The 14,926-nt window shown below is 44.3% G+C and overlaps 1 protein-coding gene across 3 annotated transcripts; it reads right to left on the minus strand.

Annotated features, from left to right (window-relative positions):
• Positions 1–347: 347 nt before the first annotated feature.
• Positions 348–7,169, minus strand: Penk (proenkephalin). Of its 3 annotated transcripts, none has more exons than XM_090338843.1 (4): positions 7,153–7,169; positions 5,841–5,899; positions 5,315–5,455; positions 348–1,331 (listed from the first exon to the last, which is right to left on the minus strand). In XM_090338843.1, the coding sequence occupies exons 3-4, from the start codon at positions 5,450–5,452 to the stop codon at positions 663–665; spliced, it is 807 nt and encodes a 268-aa protein (XP_090194969.1). In that variant the 5' UTR covers positions 5,453–5,455; positions 5,841–5,899; positions 7,153–7,169; the 3' UTR covers positions 348–662. The 3 variants fall into 3 exon arrangements, with proteins under 3 accessions (XP_090194969.1, XP_090194968.1, XP_090194967.1); XM_090338842.1 differs by lacking the exon at positions 7,153–7,169 and adding an exon at positions 6,500–6,515; XM_090338841.1 differs by lacking the exon at positions 7,153–7,169 and adding an exon at positions 5,995–6,102.
• Between the last annotated feature and the right edge of the window lie 7,757 nt (positions 7,170–14,926).

A 14,926-nucleotide genomic window follows, 5' to 3' on the forward strand; every position in this document is an offset into this window, starting at 1 on the left:
GTTGTTGTTGTTGTTGGTGGTGGTGGTATTTAATTGGTGTTTAAAAGTCTCATAGACTTTCTACCCAGTCTGACTTTGAACCATGACCCTCAAATTTCAGCCTGAGTAGCTAGGATTACAGACATGAGCCACCAATGCCTGGCTTCTAACTCTTACTTTGTCCCAATGTGTTTATTTAGGATTTCATAGATAATTAAATGAACCCATATTCTCAGCCTGTGTTGGAAGAGGAAGAACCCTGAGTGCAAAGCCTATATAGTTCCACTGTCCCCAAGTCTGGAATGTGCTGCAGTAACTTAGAGAAGGGGGTAGGGGATGGGCGCTCAGAGAGAACATTGACAAGGGCATGCAGTTGGGGTAAGGGATTTATTACATCTATATACAAGGAAGCATTTGCTGATGCTTTGTCAAAAATAGGTACAAGGGCGCGCACACACACACACACACACACACACACACACACACACACACTATTTTTAGCAGGCTTGAGCTCAAAGATTGGCAAGAGGACACAGACTGGAATGACAGCTCTCAGGCTATCTTATTATGCAGACCACAGAGGCCACCACACAATGCAAGCAGCACAGGCCAGCGAGAGCAGCTGCTCACTGGGGCTGAGGGGAGGCTGGTGAGGGCCCGGGGCTACTGCTGGGAAAGGCTATTTAAAATCGCATGAATCCTCCATATCTTTTCCCCACCTCGGGAACCTCTTTGGAATAACTTTCTCCTTCTTCCTCAGAAGGCAGGGACTCAGCAAAGCGCTTGAGGAAGCCTCCGTATCTTTTCTGGTAATCCATCCACCACTCTGGACGGCCCACCCTTCTCATGAAGCCTCCATAGCGTTTCTGCAGCTCCTTGGCGTCATCTTCCAGCTGGGGGCTTCTCCTGAGGCTTCTCATGAAGCCCCCGTATCTCTTGCTCAGGTCCTCCTGGTTGTCACTGCTCTCCGGGTGGTGGTTCTCTTGCTCAGGGTTGTCTTCTGTTCCCAGCAGCTCTTTGAGGAGATCAGAGGAATTGGCCAGGGCATCTCCTTCTTGGGTATCTTTCTTCATGAAGCCACCATACCTCTTGGTGAGGGTTTCCCCTCCATTGGCTTCTTCCTCTGGCTCTGCAGGGTATAGCTCATCCATCTTCTTCATGAAACCTCCGTACCTCTTCATGAAGCCCCCATACTTTTTGGCCAGCAAGTGGCCCTCATTTGGCTTGTTACTTTCTGCCAGAGGATGGGTGATTTCCTGAGGAAACTCGGATGTCTTCACCTGCAGGAGCTCCTTGCAGGCCTCCCAGATCTTGAAAGAGTGCAGATGGCCTTCACACTCGAGCATGCAAGCCTGGAAGACAATCAGAAGTAATAAGAGAGGAGTCTCTGGTTTCTTTCTGTAAAGAAATGGTGCCAGGCAATAGGCTTGCTTTGTTAGGCTCATTCCCATAGAGGAAGGTTATCTACATCTTTGTTTTTGTTTTTGTTTTTTTTTTAAGCTTTAGTGAGGATTTATTTTAGCATAACAGAATTAAAGTAGGGAGAAATTGAGAAAAGAAATATTTCCAGATCCCCACACAGGAGATGAGGGTTAAAATTCTCTCTTCACCTTACTATCATAACATCACACTCAGGAGGCAACTGGAGCAAATAAAAACTGGCCAAAGGAAAGTGGGAGAACAAACTGAATCCAGTTAGAAACTGTCTCTACTGAATATCCTGTGATATGTCAGTTTTTTGGAACATCCCTCCAATCCCTCCCAATTTCAACTTGGGTTGGCTGTTTCCAGAATGTACTGATGATTTTACTCTGCTAATATCATTTTGTCTAAGGTTTTTCTAACCAACCAAAAGGGGGAAATGTTCTATTTACCGAATTCAGGATATTTTCCTAATTACGTAAACCTTGCCGATAAAATAGTATTAATAGGATTCATCTGCTAGCAGAGTTAATATTTTATTATAACAGTAGGCAGTGTTCCTGAAAACATTTTTTATCTTCCAAGGAAAACCACTGAAGGTAAATTTAGAAAAAAAGATATTAAAAATGTTCAATTTAAATCTCATGAATTATTTTGATTCTGGTATATCGATTGGCCATAAATAGGGATGTTTTGGGGTTTTTTTGTTGATTAAAACACATTTCCTTCTCTTGAATCAAATGAATTTAATTAAGTCTTTACCCAATGTAAAGGTAAAAGCAGCTAGAAAATTATACACACATGAATGCATAAATTACCCATGCTGATTTTTTTGAGCATTTAGCTACTGGTGTAGAGAAAAAAAAATCTTTCAATGGAAGTGGTAGTCATAAAAACAGGAATAATTAGCTTATATGAGTTCCTTTTAATATATAATAATGAAATTCAAGTAATTGTGAGACTTAGGCTATAAATTCTAACAATCTTCTTCAGACATTTTTCTATGCAACAGATGGCTTATGTATGGTAAAAAGAGCATTAATAGCATATAAACATTTACACAATCTGTGCCATATTTCTCGGCATGTAAGTGGTTCTGTTAACCATCTGAATCTACTTATAGAAAACGTGCTTAAGTTCCTTGATTTAGACAGAAAAGACAGGCCCTTTCTTGGTATTTAAAAATGTACTGATATATTGATATTAAATATGCGCACGTAATTGTTCATGATGAGTGGACACGTTTTATTCATGTTACAAAATCTTTGGACTATGCAGTTAATCACCTCTTACTGATTAAGCTTTATGCCTAAGAAAACTAACTACATCTGTATATAAAACTTTTAGGAAGAATCTAATTAAAGTGGTTCTGCTTTATTCCTGATAATATCTGACTGAAGGTTTAAAACAGAAAGCTTAAGCTACTGAAATAGAAATTGTGTTTCCATTAGAATGTATTCATGGCCAAAAATCAATATTGAATGTTTTTGTATTCATGACAAAGGCCTTTAAGTGTATGTGCTTTGGGAATCCTTCAAAAATATGCTGACAACAAACAAGAATGATGTATTCGTACTAAAATGCTATATATGGTTCTTATAGCCACTGATGTATCCTTAGTGAAACTTGTCCCAGTTGCTGTCTGTGGTACAGGTGTTATATGGTAAATTCTACGTAGTCATTAGCCAAAGCCTGCCTTTGTGTCTTTGGCTTTGCCACAGTACTAAGTGCAAGTACCTGTCACATGGGAGAAGCTTGGTAAAGTCTTGGTATATTGATTTTTACCACATGTCTTTGACTAAACAACCTCAATTTGCCCATGTGTTTGCACATCTCAGCAGAATTCCCCAAACAGATCTCTAATTATAGCAAATGAGTTTTAACTAAATCTTTGTTACTGAGAAAATAACTGTAATTTTAAGACGTAATATGAAATAAGTTGCTTACTCATTATTCAAAATGCCTGAAGAGATTTTTTTTAAATGATTGTTGGTTGTCTCTTTTTTTAAACCCAGTTGTACATAGCCCCAAATATACTATCATCTGTGTTAAAAAGAATGAAAAACTACACCCATGACAACAGTGAGGAAAAGTTTGGTAAGAGCAGCCTTTCTAGATGTCACTTTGAATTTTGTGAAATGAGGAGTGGAAGGGAGAAAGGAGAGAAAACAGAATTTTTGGGAATATCTAGGAAGGTTGGCTGGTCTGCAAGAAACTCTGGGCATCGTCCATTCCTCAGTAATAGAAAAGAAAATCTTCCACAGTAAAAAAAATTTCTATTTTTAGAGCAGAGTTAAAGTGCTCCTTGAATACATTTTTTTAAAATGTAAAACATGGGTAGGGAGAGGGAAAGTGGGAGAAAAACATGCGAAGGGGTATCAGTGTTCAAGAAGTAATGTACCCACTACCTGGTGAATGTAACTGTAATCCCTCTATATATCACCAGACAATGTAATAATAATAATAATAATAATAATAATAATAATAATAATAAAGTAGAATGTGCATCGTTAATTGTCAGTTATATTAATTATCAAATTATATCCTTTCAATAAGTCGGCTATGATTTTGAGGGTAGGGTCTCCCCTGTATATACATTTCTTGGCTCCCAAGATCTATTCTTACATTTGTAATATTCACTGATTTTTTTTTTGTGGATAGCTTAAAGCTCATAGTTTTCTCTAGGAAAAAAAATGGTTGAGTGAAAGGGTCTGCTCTTCTTATTTAAAATGGACCATATTTTTTCACTATAAATTAAAATATGCCACATCACTATGTGTCTTTTCTCAAAGCCCAAATTAGCACATGGAAACAGAACATGTACTTCAAATATTCAAACAAAACCGATAACCTGAAATACACATTTTGTATTTTTGAGGGGGACGGGGGATCCTTTCCTCACTGTTACTGCCTCAAGCATTGACATACCGTTAAATTTCTTTAAAGGTTCGAGTGGAACCTAAATCAGCTTGGATTAATACATTACTCACTACTACTATCGAACTTTCTTGCTTTCTTTCTTTTTTTTTTTTTAAAGGCAATTCAGAATTGCAACCGATTTCAACAGTAATGCAAAGGAATCATCTAGAATTTCATATTCGGGGATTCTGACTCAGTTGAGCATCCTAGGTAATAACGCAAGAGCTCTTAGATTAGACTAGAACGACAGTCATTTTGTCATCACCCCCCGCTGCTCTTTTTAATGTCATCTGTCTTTGCCCGGGTACCACGCTGGTCTCGGGACACAGGTCATCTCCCCTGTGCCCTTCTCATGGCTGAGCGAAGCGGTGGCTATTAGAAAAGTGCAGTGGACAGAGGACAGAGCCCAATTCTGTCTTCACTCCGCCCGTGCCAGCGCTGACCGCTTTCCTCTCCCCGTCTTCTGAGATTTCCCCGTCCTCCCCTGGATCCCCTTTCTACCCCTCTGGCTCCATCCTAATCCAGGAGAGACCCCCCCCCCCCCCGCCATCCCCGTCCTCTTCCCCCACCCCAGCTCATGGGAGCTAAAGAAAGCAGAAGGGGACAAAACCGGCGACGAAATGTCATTCACTAAAAGCGAGTCACATCATTGACGAGAGGGGTGGCTGTGTCCTTGGCTGGGGTGTGAGACGTGGGGTGACTGGACATGTGTCTGCTCACAGTCCAGGTGAGCGCGCAGCGCTATCCGAGGTGCTGAAGAGAACCCATGGGGGACGGGGTGGGGGGCGATACCTGGATCCCCGAGGTGCAGAGAAACTTGGTGGGTGTGGGGCCGCCCCTGCCCTTTACCTGTTCCTAGCTAGGTGCCCAGGACCAGAGAACCAGAGTGAGTCCCCTGGTTGGCGGCCCGGCCTCCTCTGCCTGCCCACCCCGGGGTGTGAGGGCGAGGCCCGGTCCGGGGACGTCGGGCGATGCGCTCCCGCGCGCCACTCACCAGGAAGTCGATGTCGCCGGGCCGCACGAGGTGGTAGCTGCACGTCGCGCAGTCCTGGGTGCATTCGGACTTCATGGAGGCCAGGAGGCCGGGGCCCAGCGCCAGCAGCCAGGTGCAGAGGCTCAGGAGCCGCGCCATGGGCTGGGCGGGCGGGGAGGAAGCGCGCGCTGAGCTCGTCCTGCGGTGGCGGGGTGGCGGAGCCCGGACCCCCACCCACCCCCGGGGAGTCACCCCGGCCCGGGGGAGATCCGAGGGCAGCCCCGATTCCCGCCCAGTCGCCCCCAACGCGGGGTTACGGGGTGCGGGGGGGCCGTCCTGCTCCCGGGCGTCCGTTGCCTTGGGAGGAGGAGGGGGGCGAGGATTCCGGAACGAACGCCCGAGCCCCACAGCGTGAGAACGGGCTCGGGTGGGGGCGCCGCCTTGGATGGGACCCCAAGAGGCTTCGGGGGGGAGTTGGGAGCGTCCACCCCTGCAATCCGTGAGCGCAGGCGGGTGTCCCCCCAGTCCCCGCAGCCCCGTCACTTACGTGGACGCCGGTCGGGATGGAAGCAGACTGACGGGGAGAATCGGGTCCCGGGCTCGAGTCTGGAAGGGAGAGAGAAAGCCGAGTGTGAGCGGGGCGGCGGCGTCGGGGGAGCCACGCGAGGCCCGCGGGGTGCGCGGGCAGGTACGGAGCTCACCGTGGCGGGCGGCGCGCGGGGCCGGGGCCGCGGGGCTCAGAGCACCTGCCTGGTCGTCCCCAAGGCCAGCGAGGGCTCCAAGCCACTTTATAATTAGCCCCAAACCGAAGGAGGCGCACGCGCCCCAATCGCCGGCGGGCAGCCGCTGACGCACGCCCTACGCCAGCCCGCGCCGCGCGCCCCGGGGCGGGGACGGGGGGGGGGCGGTGGGGGGCGGCTCGCCCCGCCGGTCCGTGACGAACCCGAGGACGTTAGGAAGTGAGCGGGGGTGGGGGAGGCGTGGGGGAGCCAACTGTCCCAGCAGGAAGTCACCGATTGCTCCCTGGGCTGGAGGGACTGGAGAGACAGGTGGACAGGCGGACAGGAGGACAGGTGCCTGGGCTTCCCATCTCCCCTCGCAGACCCGTCCAGCCCCGGAGGCACAAAGAAGAATCAGGCGACCTCCACGCCCCCGCCCCCCCCCCCCAAACCCCGGACTCCTGCGTTCCCCGCTGCCCCCTCTCACCGCGCGCACAGTAGGCGCTCAGTTAATGGACACAGGAAGGCAGGACGGAAACTCATGAGGAGTCTTCCACTTCTCCTCTGGGACCATGGAGGGCCCTGACCAAAGAAAACTAGTTCACAACAAAACCATCCAAGTCTCGGGGGCTGGAAAGGAGGGCCTCGCGGGACCGCGGGCCACTCAGCGGCTGGGGACACCCGGGGAAGGGTGGGAGGCCCAAGGTATCCGGGGGTTGTCCTGGGGGTGACATCAGCGCACCCCAAGCATTCGAGGAAGCCCAGGCGCTCGGCAGGGCAGACAGCCTGCCGCGCGTGGGTCCAGCCGGATTCCCGCGTGGAGCACGGGGACCCAATTCCGAGCAGCGTCCAGAAGCAGAGCCTCTTGCAAGTTCCCACCCAGTGTGGGAGCCCCCTGTCACCCATCCCCGCGCCCCGCTTGTCCTGGGTGCCCGTCCTGGGTTTGAACTCAGGGGGCTGTCCCCCCTCCCGCCCCCGGGCCTTTTGTGCTCCAGGCCAGCGCTCTAGCCACAGCTCCACTCCCGGCTCTTTGCTGGATCATTGGAAATAAGAATGTCACGGACTTTCCCGCCCAGGGATGCCATCCCTCTCCATTGGATCTGTCTGTCCGTCCTTTATCCCACGGGACTGCTCTCTTACGGAATCTCTCCTTGGCGCTAAGGATGGGTGGGCATCACAGACAGTGGTGGGAAGCCTGGGTGTGGAGCTAAGGCTCTACCGGGGCGTGGCGTGTTCTTGCAAAGGACAGAGAACCTTCACGGTGTGTCCGCCCTCGCGGGCACCCGCAGCCCAGCGGCTCCTCCGAGGGCCGGCCGAGCCGCACCGCCCCATTTTGGTCGCTAGAGGGCAGTGCTCCCCTGCGTCGGCTGGACGCTTGAGGTTGGTGGGGGGCGGTGTGGGGTACCCCTTTCCTTGCGGGTCTCTGCGAGGGCTGCTGAAGATGGCACCCTGAGCGGACCACCTGTGTCCCGAGCCGCCAATGAGGCCTAGGGAGCCAACTTCATTCAGTTAGCCAAATTGCCAGTATTTCCTCTTTGACCTTTTAGGCTCTTTCCACCAGGGGCTTTGGTGATGTCCCTCCCCTAGGTAAAAGAGAGCTTTCTTTTTCTCCTCTGGACACAGGTTCCCCCTGTAGCCACGGTTTGTAGAGAAGCTGACCTCTGCAGTATAGACAGGAAAATCTTGCCTAAAATTAAAGACCACTTGCATACCAGAGATCACCCGTGAACTTTAAGCTAATGTATTCCTGAGAGCCAAAGGGCCTGTGAGAAATAGACACACTACGTGTTACTGACAGAGGGCCCCTTGCAATCTTGGAGCCATAAAAGCTTAAGTGTGGCTGCACCTTAAAGATCAACAAACCCCAACTCTCAAGTATCTTGATAGGAAAACAAAATGGAAGTGCAGAACTTCCAAGCAATCAAGGCAGGCAATGCCAAGTCTCTGGCTTTTATAGGAAGGATTTCTCGCTTGCATCCATCCCAAACCTGGTAGGATTCTATATGTGTTATTACTATTATTATTATTTTGTGACGTTGACGTATTCTCAGTGGCTGTTTAAAAGTCAGAGGTGATAAAAAGAGAGATTCCCCTCTCCCCCAATTTCAAGAGAAATGAAAGAGGACGAATCCCAAACTGGATGCTCATAGTACTCAAAAATGTGTGTCCATTAGCTGAAAGGAAGTGGTGGGAAATAGACTTTGTTTTCATACCTTAAATCATGAAGAGCCTTTTCCTGTTACCTTCCTCCACCCAGTCTGGAAGGCTTTTCTTTTCTGTCATCCCTTTCCTTTCCCTCCCCATCCATCCTTTTCCATTCTTCCTTCCTTCCTAACTTCCTTCCTTTTTTTCTTCTTTTCTTTCTTTGTTTCTTGTACCAAGGCCCTGAGCTCTCATCTGCCTTTGTTGCTCATGACTGGCGTTCTACACTTGAGCCATGCTTCTGGTCTGGACTTCTATTGGCTAACTGGAGATAGGATCTCAAGTATTTACCTCTTCCCTCACTCCCACACCCAGATGAGCTTTGAACTGCCATCTTCTACATCTTTGCCTCCCGAGTAGCTGGTATTGCAAGTGTGAGCAACCATTGCTGAGAAAATGTCATATATTTCTGTGTTCATTTCTTTGTATTTTAACTATAGCAGTGAATTGTAAGGCAGACGTTTTGTTCACATTCTTTTAAATATTTATCAAGAACGAATAGTTCCCTCATTTGGGAAAAGACTGCTTCAGAAATCAGCCTCAGAACAAGGAAAAAGACCTTTCCCGTCTTAAAATATTTAATCTACAGAGTTCTGGTTTTTGGGGATCCAGACCCCATCTTCTTCTGATTCTAGGGTGCCAAGTCTTAGTCCAGAGGGATTAAGCCCAGAGACCAAATATGATTTAGGAAGGCCTGATGGTGAGTGTGTTAATGCAGTTCGTAGATGTTCTAGGAGCAAGAGTTTTAAGAAGTTCAGATATCTTTTTCCCATCCTTTCCTAGATGGAAGATGACTGAACTGAATGATTTCTTTCAGGTTTCAACTCCTGACCTCTCCTCCCATTGCTGCCACCCCCCCACACATATTTTATTGCAGAAAATCTGCTTCTCCCTCCTCTCTCTCTCTCTCTCTCTCTCTCTCTCTCTCTCTCTCTCTCTCTCTCTCTCTCTCTCTCTCTCTCTCTCTCCTCTTTCTTTCTCAGTGAAGTTGCAGGAGTGGAAGATACACAGTTCTGCACCCTGGTGATTGTGTAATGTTTTGGCAAAAAGCATCATGTTCTAACATTTTAGAAATTTGGAGTTGAGCCAGATACAGTGATTACCTGCCTGTTTGCCTGTTTTCAGTTACAATCTAAAGTGCAAACTTTGCAAAATGGGATTCTGTGAGCCAGGCAAGTTACTGTGAAGTATCATTGTTAAGAGATTCTTTTCAGATGGACGCAAAATCATAGCAGGGCAATTAGAAATGGAGTTACTTTGAATTAACTTTTGTATTTTGAAAAATATAGAAACAGAATAGGATCCTTGAAAGGAAAGGTAATTTGGTACAGAGTTGCCTAACATTGAGTTTAAATGACATAGAAAATATATTTGAATGTATATATGTGAGTGTTTAAGAGAAAGAGAAGTAAATTAAGGGCAGAATATCAGACATACATTCTACATACTATAAACTTGGAAGGAATGAAGAAGAAGCTTCATAAATATGAGCTTCAGCTCTCAGACAGGGAAAAGATCAATTTCAATACTAAGTATATATGATGAGACAATAAAAAATCATAACTCAATAGATGAAAAGAAGACATTGCTGTGAGTACATCTGTACAGAATCTCATTTGCAGCTTGATTTCAATAATGACTTTTGGAATTGCTTTGAGGAATTTACCAGCCATAACAGAGAAATAGTCATGTTAAAAATTATGTGTCTGCTTTGGATACCAAATGTATTTAACAACTTGATTTTGTTTTGCATTCTATTTTCTGCCTTTGAGACCTGCATAAAAGATACCCCCAAACTGTAATTGAAGGAATGAATGAAGACATGTGCCAAGGAAACAATTTCCACAATTGGATGAGTGCCAGAAGAGAGGTATAGACAAGTTTTGAGCATTAATAAGTCACTGGAATAAATGCAATGTCTCTAGTTGCCAGGTTATTAAGGAAATTCCTTTGCATGTGATATACAACACAGGGTACAGAGTAGTTACTCAGTAGAATTGTCTTTAGAAAATATATCACTGAATGCTGGTGGCCCATGCCGATAATCTTTGCTATTCAGAAGGCTGAGGACATCCGAAGATCATGGTTCAAAGTCAGCTAGGGCAAGACAGTCTTTAAGACACTTATCTCCACTAAGCTACCAAAAATGCCAGAAGTAGAGCCAGAGCTCAACTGTAGCCTCAAGGACAGAGCCTGAGTCCTGAGTTTAAGCCCCAGGACCAGCACCCACACATACATTCATACCTGCACACATGCATAAGTTGAGCTATGGGTTAAGTGGCAGAGTATCAGTGCTGAGCAAAAAGAAAAAAAAAAGAAAAGAAAAAATCAGGGACAGTGCCCAGAACCCAGAGTTCAAGTCCTATAACTGGCAACACCCCCACTCTCAACAAAACCCAGAATGAAATCTAAAGACTAGGTTATGTATTTATGCTTACAGTTATGTTCCCATACAACTGGGATACATGCAAGAAATCAAAATAGGTTTACAAAATTATATAAGAAAGGCACAAAAATCCTGCAGAGGTAGCATGTAAAAACCTCATCAAACTGAAAAGCCAATAACTCTTTTTAGATCCCTCAGGGAGGGAGAGCTCTAGGGAAAGTTCTTGCCAGGAAGGAGAAGATTGGTAAATGCAGACTCATGGCTTGCTGGAGCTGAGACTTATGAATCTGAATTTTGGAGAGAGCCAGTATGAAGATAGGATGCCAGAATGACCTGAAGTACAACTGATAAATTCCTGGAGACTCAGTGTGAACAAGCTAAAGTTAATTTAGTCATACAAGAGCTAGTTAATCTAGTCACACTTCTGTGAGCTTTATAGCTCAGAGCAGACTTAGTTAGCACAGTGAATATTGGAGAAACATTCTTTTGTGTCTCCTGCAGGGGAGAAAAAGAACTATTAGTTTGTTTTTCTTAAAGTCTGCCTAGTACAGGAGAAGCTAGTTAACTAGTAACTAACATGCGAGTGTTTTTGTTTGTTTCTTTGTGACAGTCCTGGGGCTTGAACCTGAGGTTTAGCCATTCTTCTTGAGCTCTTTTGCTTAAGGCTAGTGCTCTATCACTTGAATCACATTCCAATTCTGGCTTTTTGTTGGTTAATTGGAGACAAAAGTCTAATCAACTTTCCTGCCCAGGCTGGCTTTGAACCAAGGTGATCTTCAGATTTCAGCCTGCTGAGTAGCTAGGATGACACAGACACCCAACTCATGCTAATGCTTTATAGAGACATACTTACTGGAGGGAGATACCAAGTTATAGCCTACTCTACACACCGTTTCATCAAGGAGGCTGGGTATGTGGCAACTCAACCATACGTAAAGTTCATAGCATTGAAGGCTCATTGAAGGACAGACATCATAGAACTGTAGTATTAATATTATTATTATCATTGTTATTAAATGCCTATAAATAGCAGTTTCTTTTATTTTTATTTTTTATTTATTATTTTTTTACTCTGAGTTTCCTTCCCCTTTCCCCTTACTCCCCACTCTCTGAATTCAAGGCTTAGGCACTGTCCTTTAGTTTTTTTCTTAAGGCTGGTGTTCTACCATTTGAGCCACACCTTTGATTCCTGCTTTTTATTGTTGTTGGTGGTTAATCAGACATGAGAGTCTCATAAGATGTTTCTACCCACACTTGACTTCAAATTGAGATCCTCAGATCTCAGCCTCCTGAGTAGCTAGGATTGTAGGTGTGAGCCACCAGCGCCCAGTAACAGCTAACATTCTCAAGATCACCAAGTCACATAGTAGCCGAATTGAACATGGGTCTTCTAGCTACTCAGGAGACTGGGATCTGAGGATAGTAATAGCTAGAGGCTAGTCCAGGCAGGAAAATCCATGATAGTCATGTTTCCTATTACCCAGCAAAAAGCTTGAAGTGAAGATACGACTCAAATGGTAGAGTACCAGCCTTGAATAAAAAAAGCTTAGGGACAGTGTCCAAGCCCTGAGTTCAAGTCCATGAAAGGTGGGGGAAGAAAGCTTTGGTTTAGCCAGTTCCATGCTGGTTCAGGATGACTCATGGAGGAGTTTTTCCCTCCGTGGTCAGTAGGTTCTTCATCTTAGAAGGACCCTTTTTAATTTACATGCCCTCTCCTAACATATACCAGGCACAGATGAATGAGTGGATTAGCAAATGAAAACTCTGGTGACCCCTGGAGGCAAAACACATCAGGACCCGGCAGCAGTTTCTTTTATCTAATACCTCTTTCCTGGTTACCAAAAAGGAAAATCACAAAATATACTAAGGTCAAAATGATTTAATAAGGCAGATAAAGCGTTGTAATCAGACTCAACTATCTGAGGGACATTTGGAGTTATTGGTCTAGGAATTTAAATTTATTAAGATCTCTAATAGATAAAATAGATAAGACATAAGAAGAGATGGACTGTGTCAGCAGAGAGAAAATATAAGAACCAAAGCAAAGGCTACGAGTCAAAACCACTACAGAAATAAAGAGGACTTTTGATGCATTTGTTGGTAGAAAGGACATGAATGAGGTAATATATGTCTGAACTTGATGGAATATTAGCAAATTGAAAAGCAAAGAGAAAAAAATGATTGAAATGCAACTCCCCATAGTACCCAAGAACTGTGGCACAGTTATAAAAGGTGCAATACATGTGTAATGAGAATTCTAAGAGGAGAAGAAAGGAATGGGGGAAATACTTAATAACTGAAAACATCTCTAAGTTAATTTCAAGTGCTATATCACACATACATAAAGCCCCAAAACACTGAGCAGGATAACTATGTATTAAAGCAGCACATCTGTGCGTACTATTTTCAAACTACAGGAAGTCAAACATAAAGCAATATCTTAAAAGAGGTCAGAAGGAAAAAACCTTATTAAGAGAGTAGCAAATGTAAAATTTACAATTTACATGTCCCCAAGGACTACACAATCACAAGGACCAGAAAGAAATACCTAATTTAATACTTAATTTTATGGAATTAGCCTTCAAAATTGGAGATAAATGAAGATTTGTTGTTGTTTTTGATCAGTGGTGGTGCTTGAACAGCCTGGATCCTGCCCCTAAGCTCTTCAACCAAAGGCTAGCACTCTACCATTTCTGGTGGTTAATTGGAGATAAGAGTCTCACAGACTTTAGTACTGGGCTGGCTTTGAACCTCAATCTTCAGATCTCAGCCTCTTGAGTAGCTAGAATTACAGGCCTGAGCCCCAACGTCTGGCGTAAATGAATAATTTTTCCAAACAAAAATGGATATAATTGGTTGCCAATTCATTTTTCTTGTTTGAGTTCAAGCCCCCGCCTCACATACTCATGAAAAACATCCATTCTGTGATCCACCATATCATTAGGCTAAAGCAAAACACTCATATAATCATATAAATGGATACAGAAGAAGCTATTTGAGAAAATCCAACATTCACTCATCCATTCAGCCATAATAAGAATACACAGTAAGGTATGAGTAAAGAAATACTTTCTGAACTTGATAAAGAATAACTACAAAATACTTATAGGTGACATTACATTGGATGATGAGGAGCTCCAAGACCACCTACTAAGATCAAGAACAAGGAAAACATGTTTCCTCTTTTCCTTGGGCTTTTTCAAGACTGGAGCTCTACCACTTGAGTCACAGCTCCACGTCTGGCTTTTCTATATATGTGGCACCAGGGAATCGAACCCGGGTCTTCGTGCATGCTAGGCAAGCACTTTAACCACTAGGCCAAACTCCCGGCCCTATAAGATTTTTTGTAAGTGAATAATCACTTACATTTCACTGCACACCCTTTTTGCTACTGATGTCACAAATATTGCAGATTGCTGTAGTGATAGTTTATCTTTAAAACCAATTCTAAAATTGAAAGATAATCTGTGTTGTACTGTCACAACATTACAGTATTCTGTATCCATCTGTATATTTGATACGAGCAGAAAGCTTTGTTTGTTTATGCTTTTGTGTTGCACATCTTTTTGTCTGACTTTGAAAGAGTCATTTTAATAATTATTGTAAGGTAGGTCACTGGTGGTGGATGTTCCTTCAGCTTGTGACAGTTTTCCCACGTAGAAGTTTTTTTTCTGGAAGTTTCCATCTCTTAGTATGTTGAACATAAGATCCCATCCCATTTCTGTCTGGCCTCCAACATTTCTAATGAGAAACCTTGAAACAGTCTTAATAAGGGCTGGAGAGGTGTTCTTTTACATGTGATGAGTTAGTTTTCTCTTGTTACTTTTAAAATTCTTTATTCTGGGACAACTGGACTATAGTGTGTCTTCTTACAACCTTAAATTAGTGACTTCTTTAAGAAAACAAATCTCTTCTATCAAGTTTGAATTCTTGAGGCAAATTGACTTTCAGTTTCTGGATTATCATATCCTTGTTTTGGAGCTACATTTTGGCTGCTGGAACAGAATGCTCAAATAATAAAAGGAAATGAGCATTGTGATAACTGTTGAACGAAATAGACTATCTTACTTGGATAGAGTGTTCTATCTAAAAATCTATTGTAGATCGATTTTGAATAATGTCAAGAAGAAATAAGCTTCACAAAACAATAATGAGATGTTCTTAGACAAGAGAACTTCCAGATGACACACTTCCAGATGACACACTCAGGGATGTCATCAAATGTTGTCTGATTTGAAGTTTATTATGCAGCATTAATCTCCAATATAGCAGGGAAACTTATGGAAAGTAATATGTTCTGGAGTTGTACAGCCCAGATTACTGTTT

The sequence above is a fragment of the Megascapheus bottae genome, chromosome 9, assembly GCF_031878675.1.
Source record: "Megascapheus bottae isolate mThoBot1 chromosome 9, mThoBot2.hap1, whole genome shotgun sequence".
In the NCBI taxonomy this organism is placed as follows: domain Eukaryota; kingdom Metazoa; phylum Chordata; class Mammalia; order Rodentia; family Geomyidae; genus Megascapheus; species Megascapheus bottae.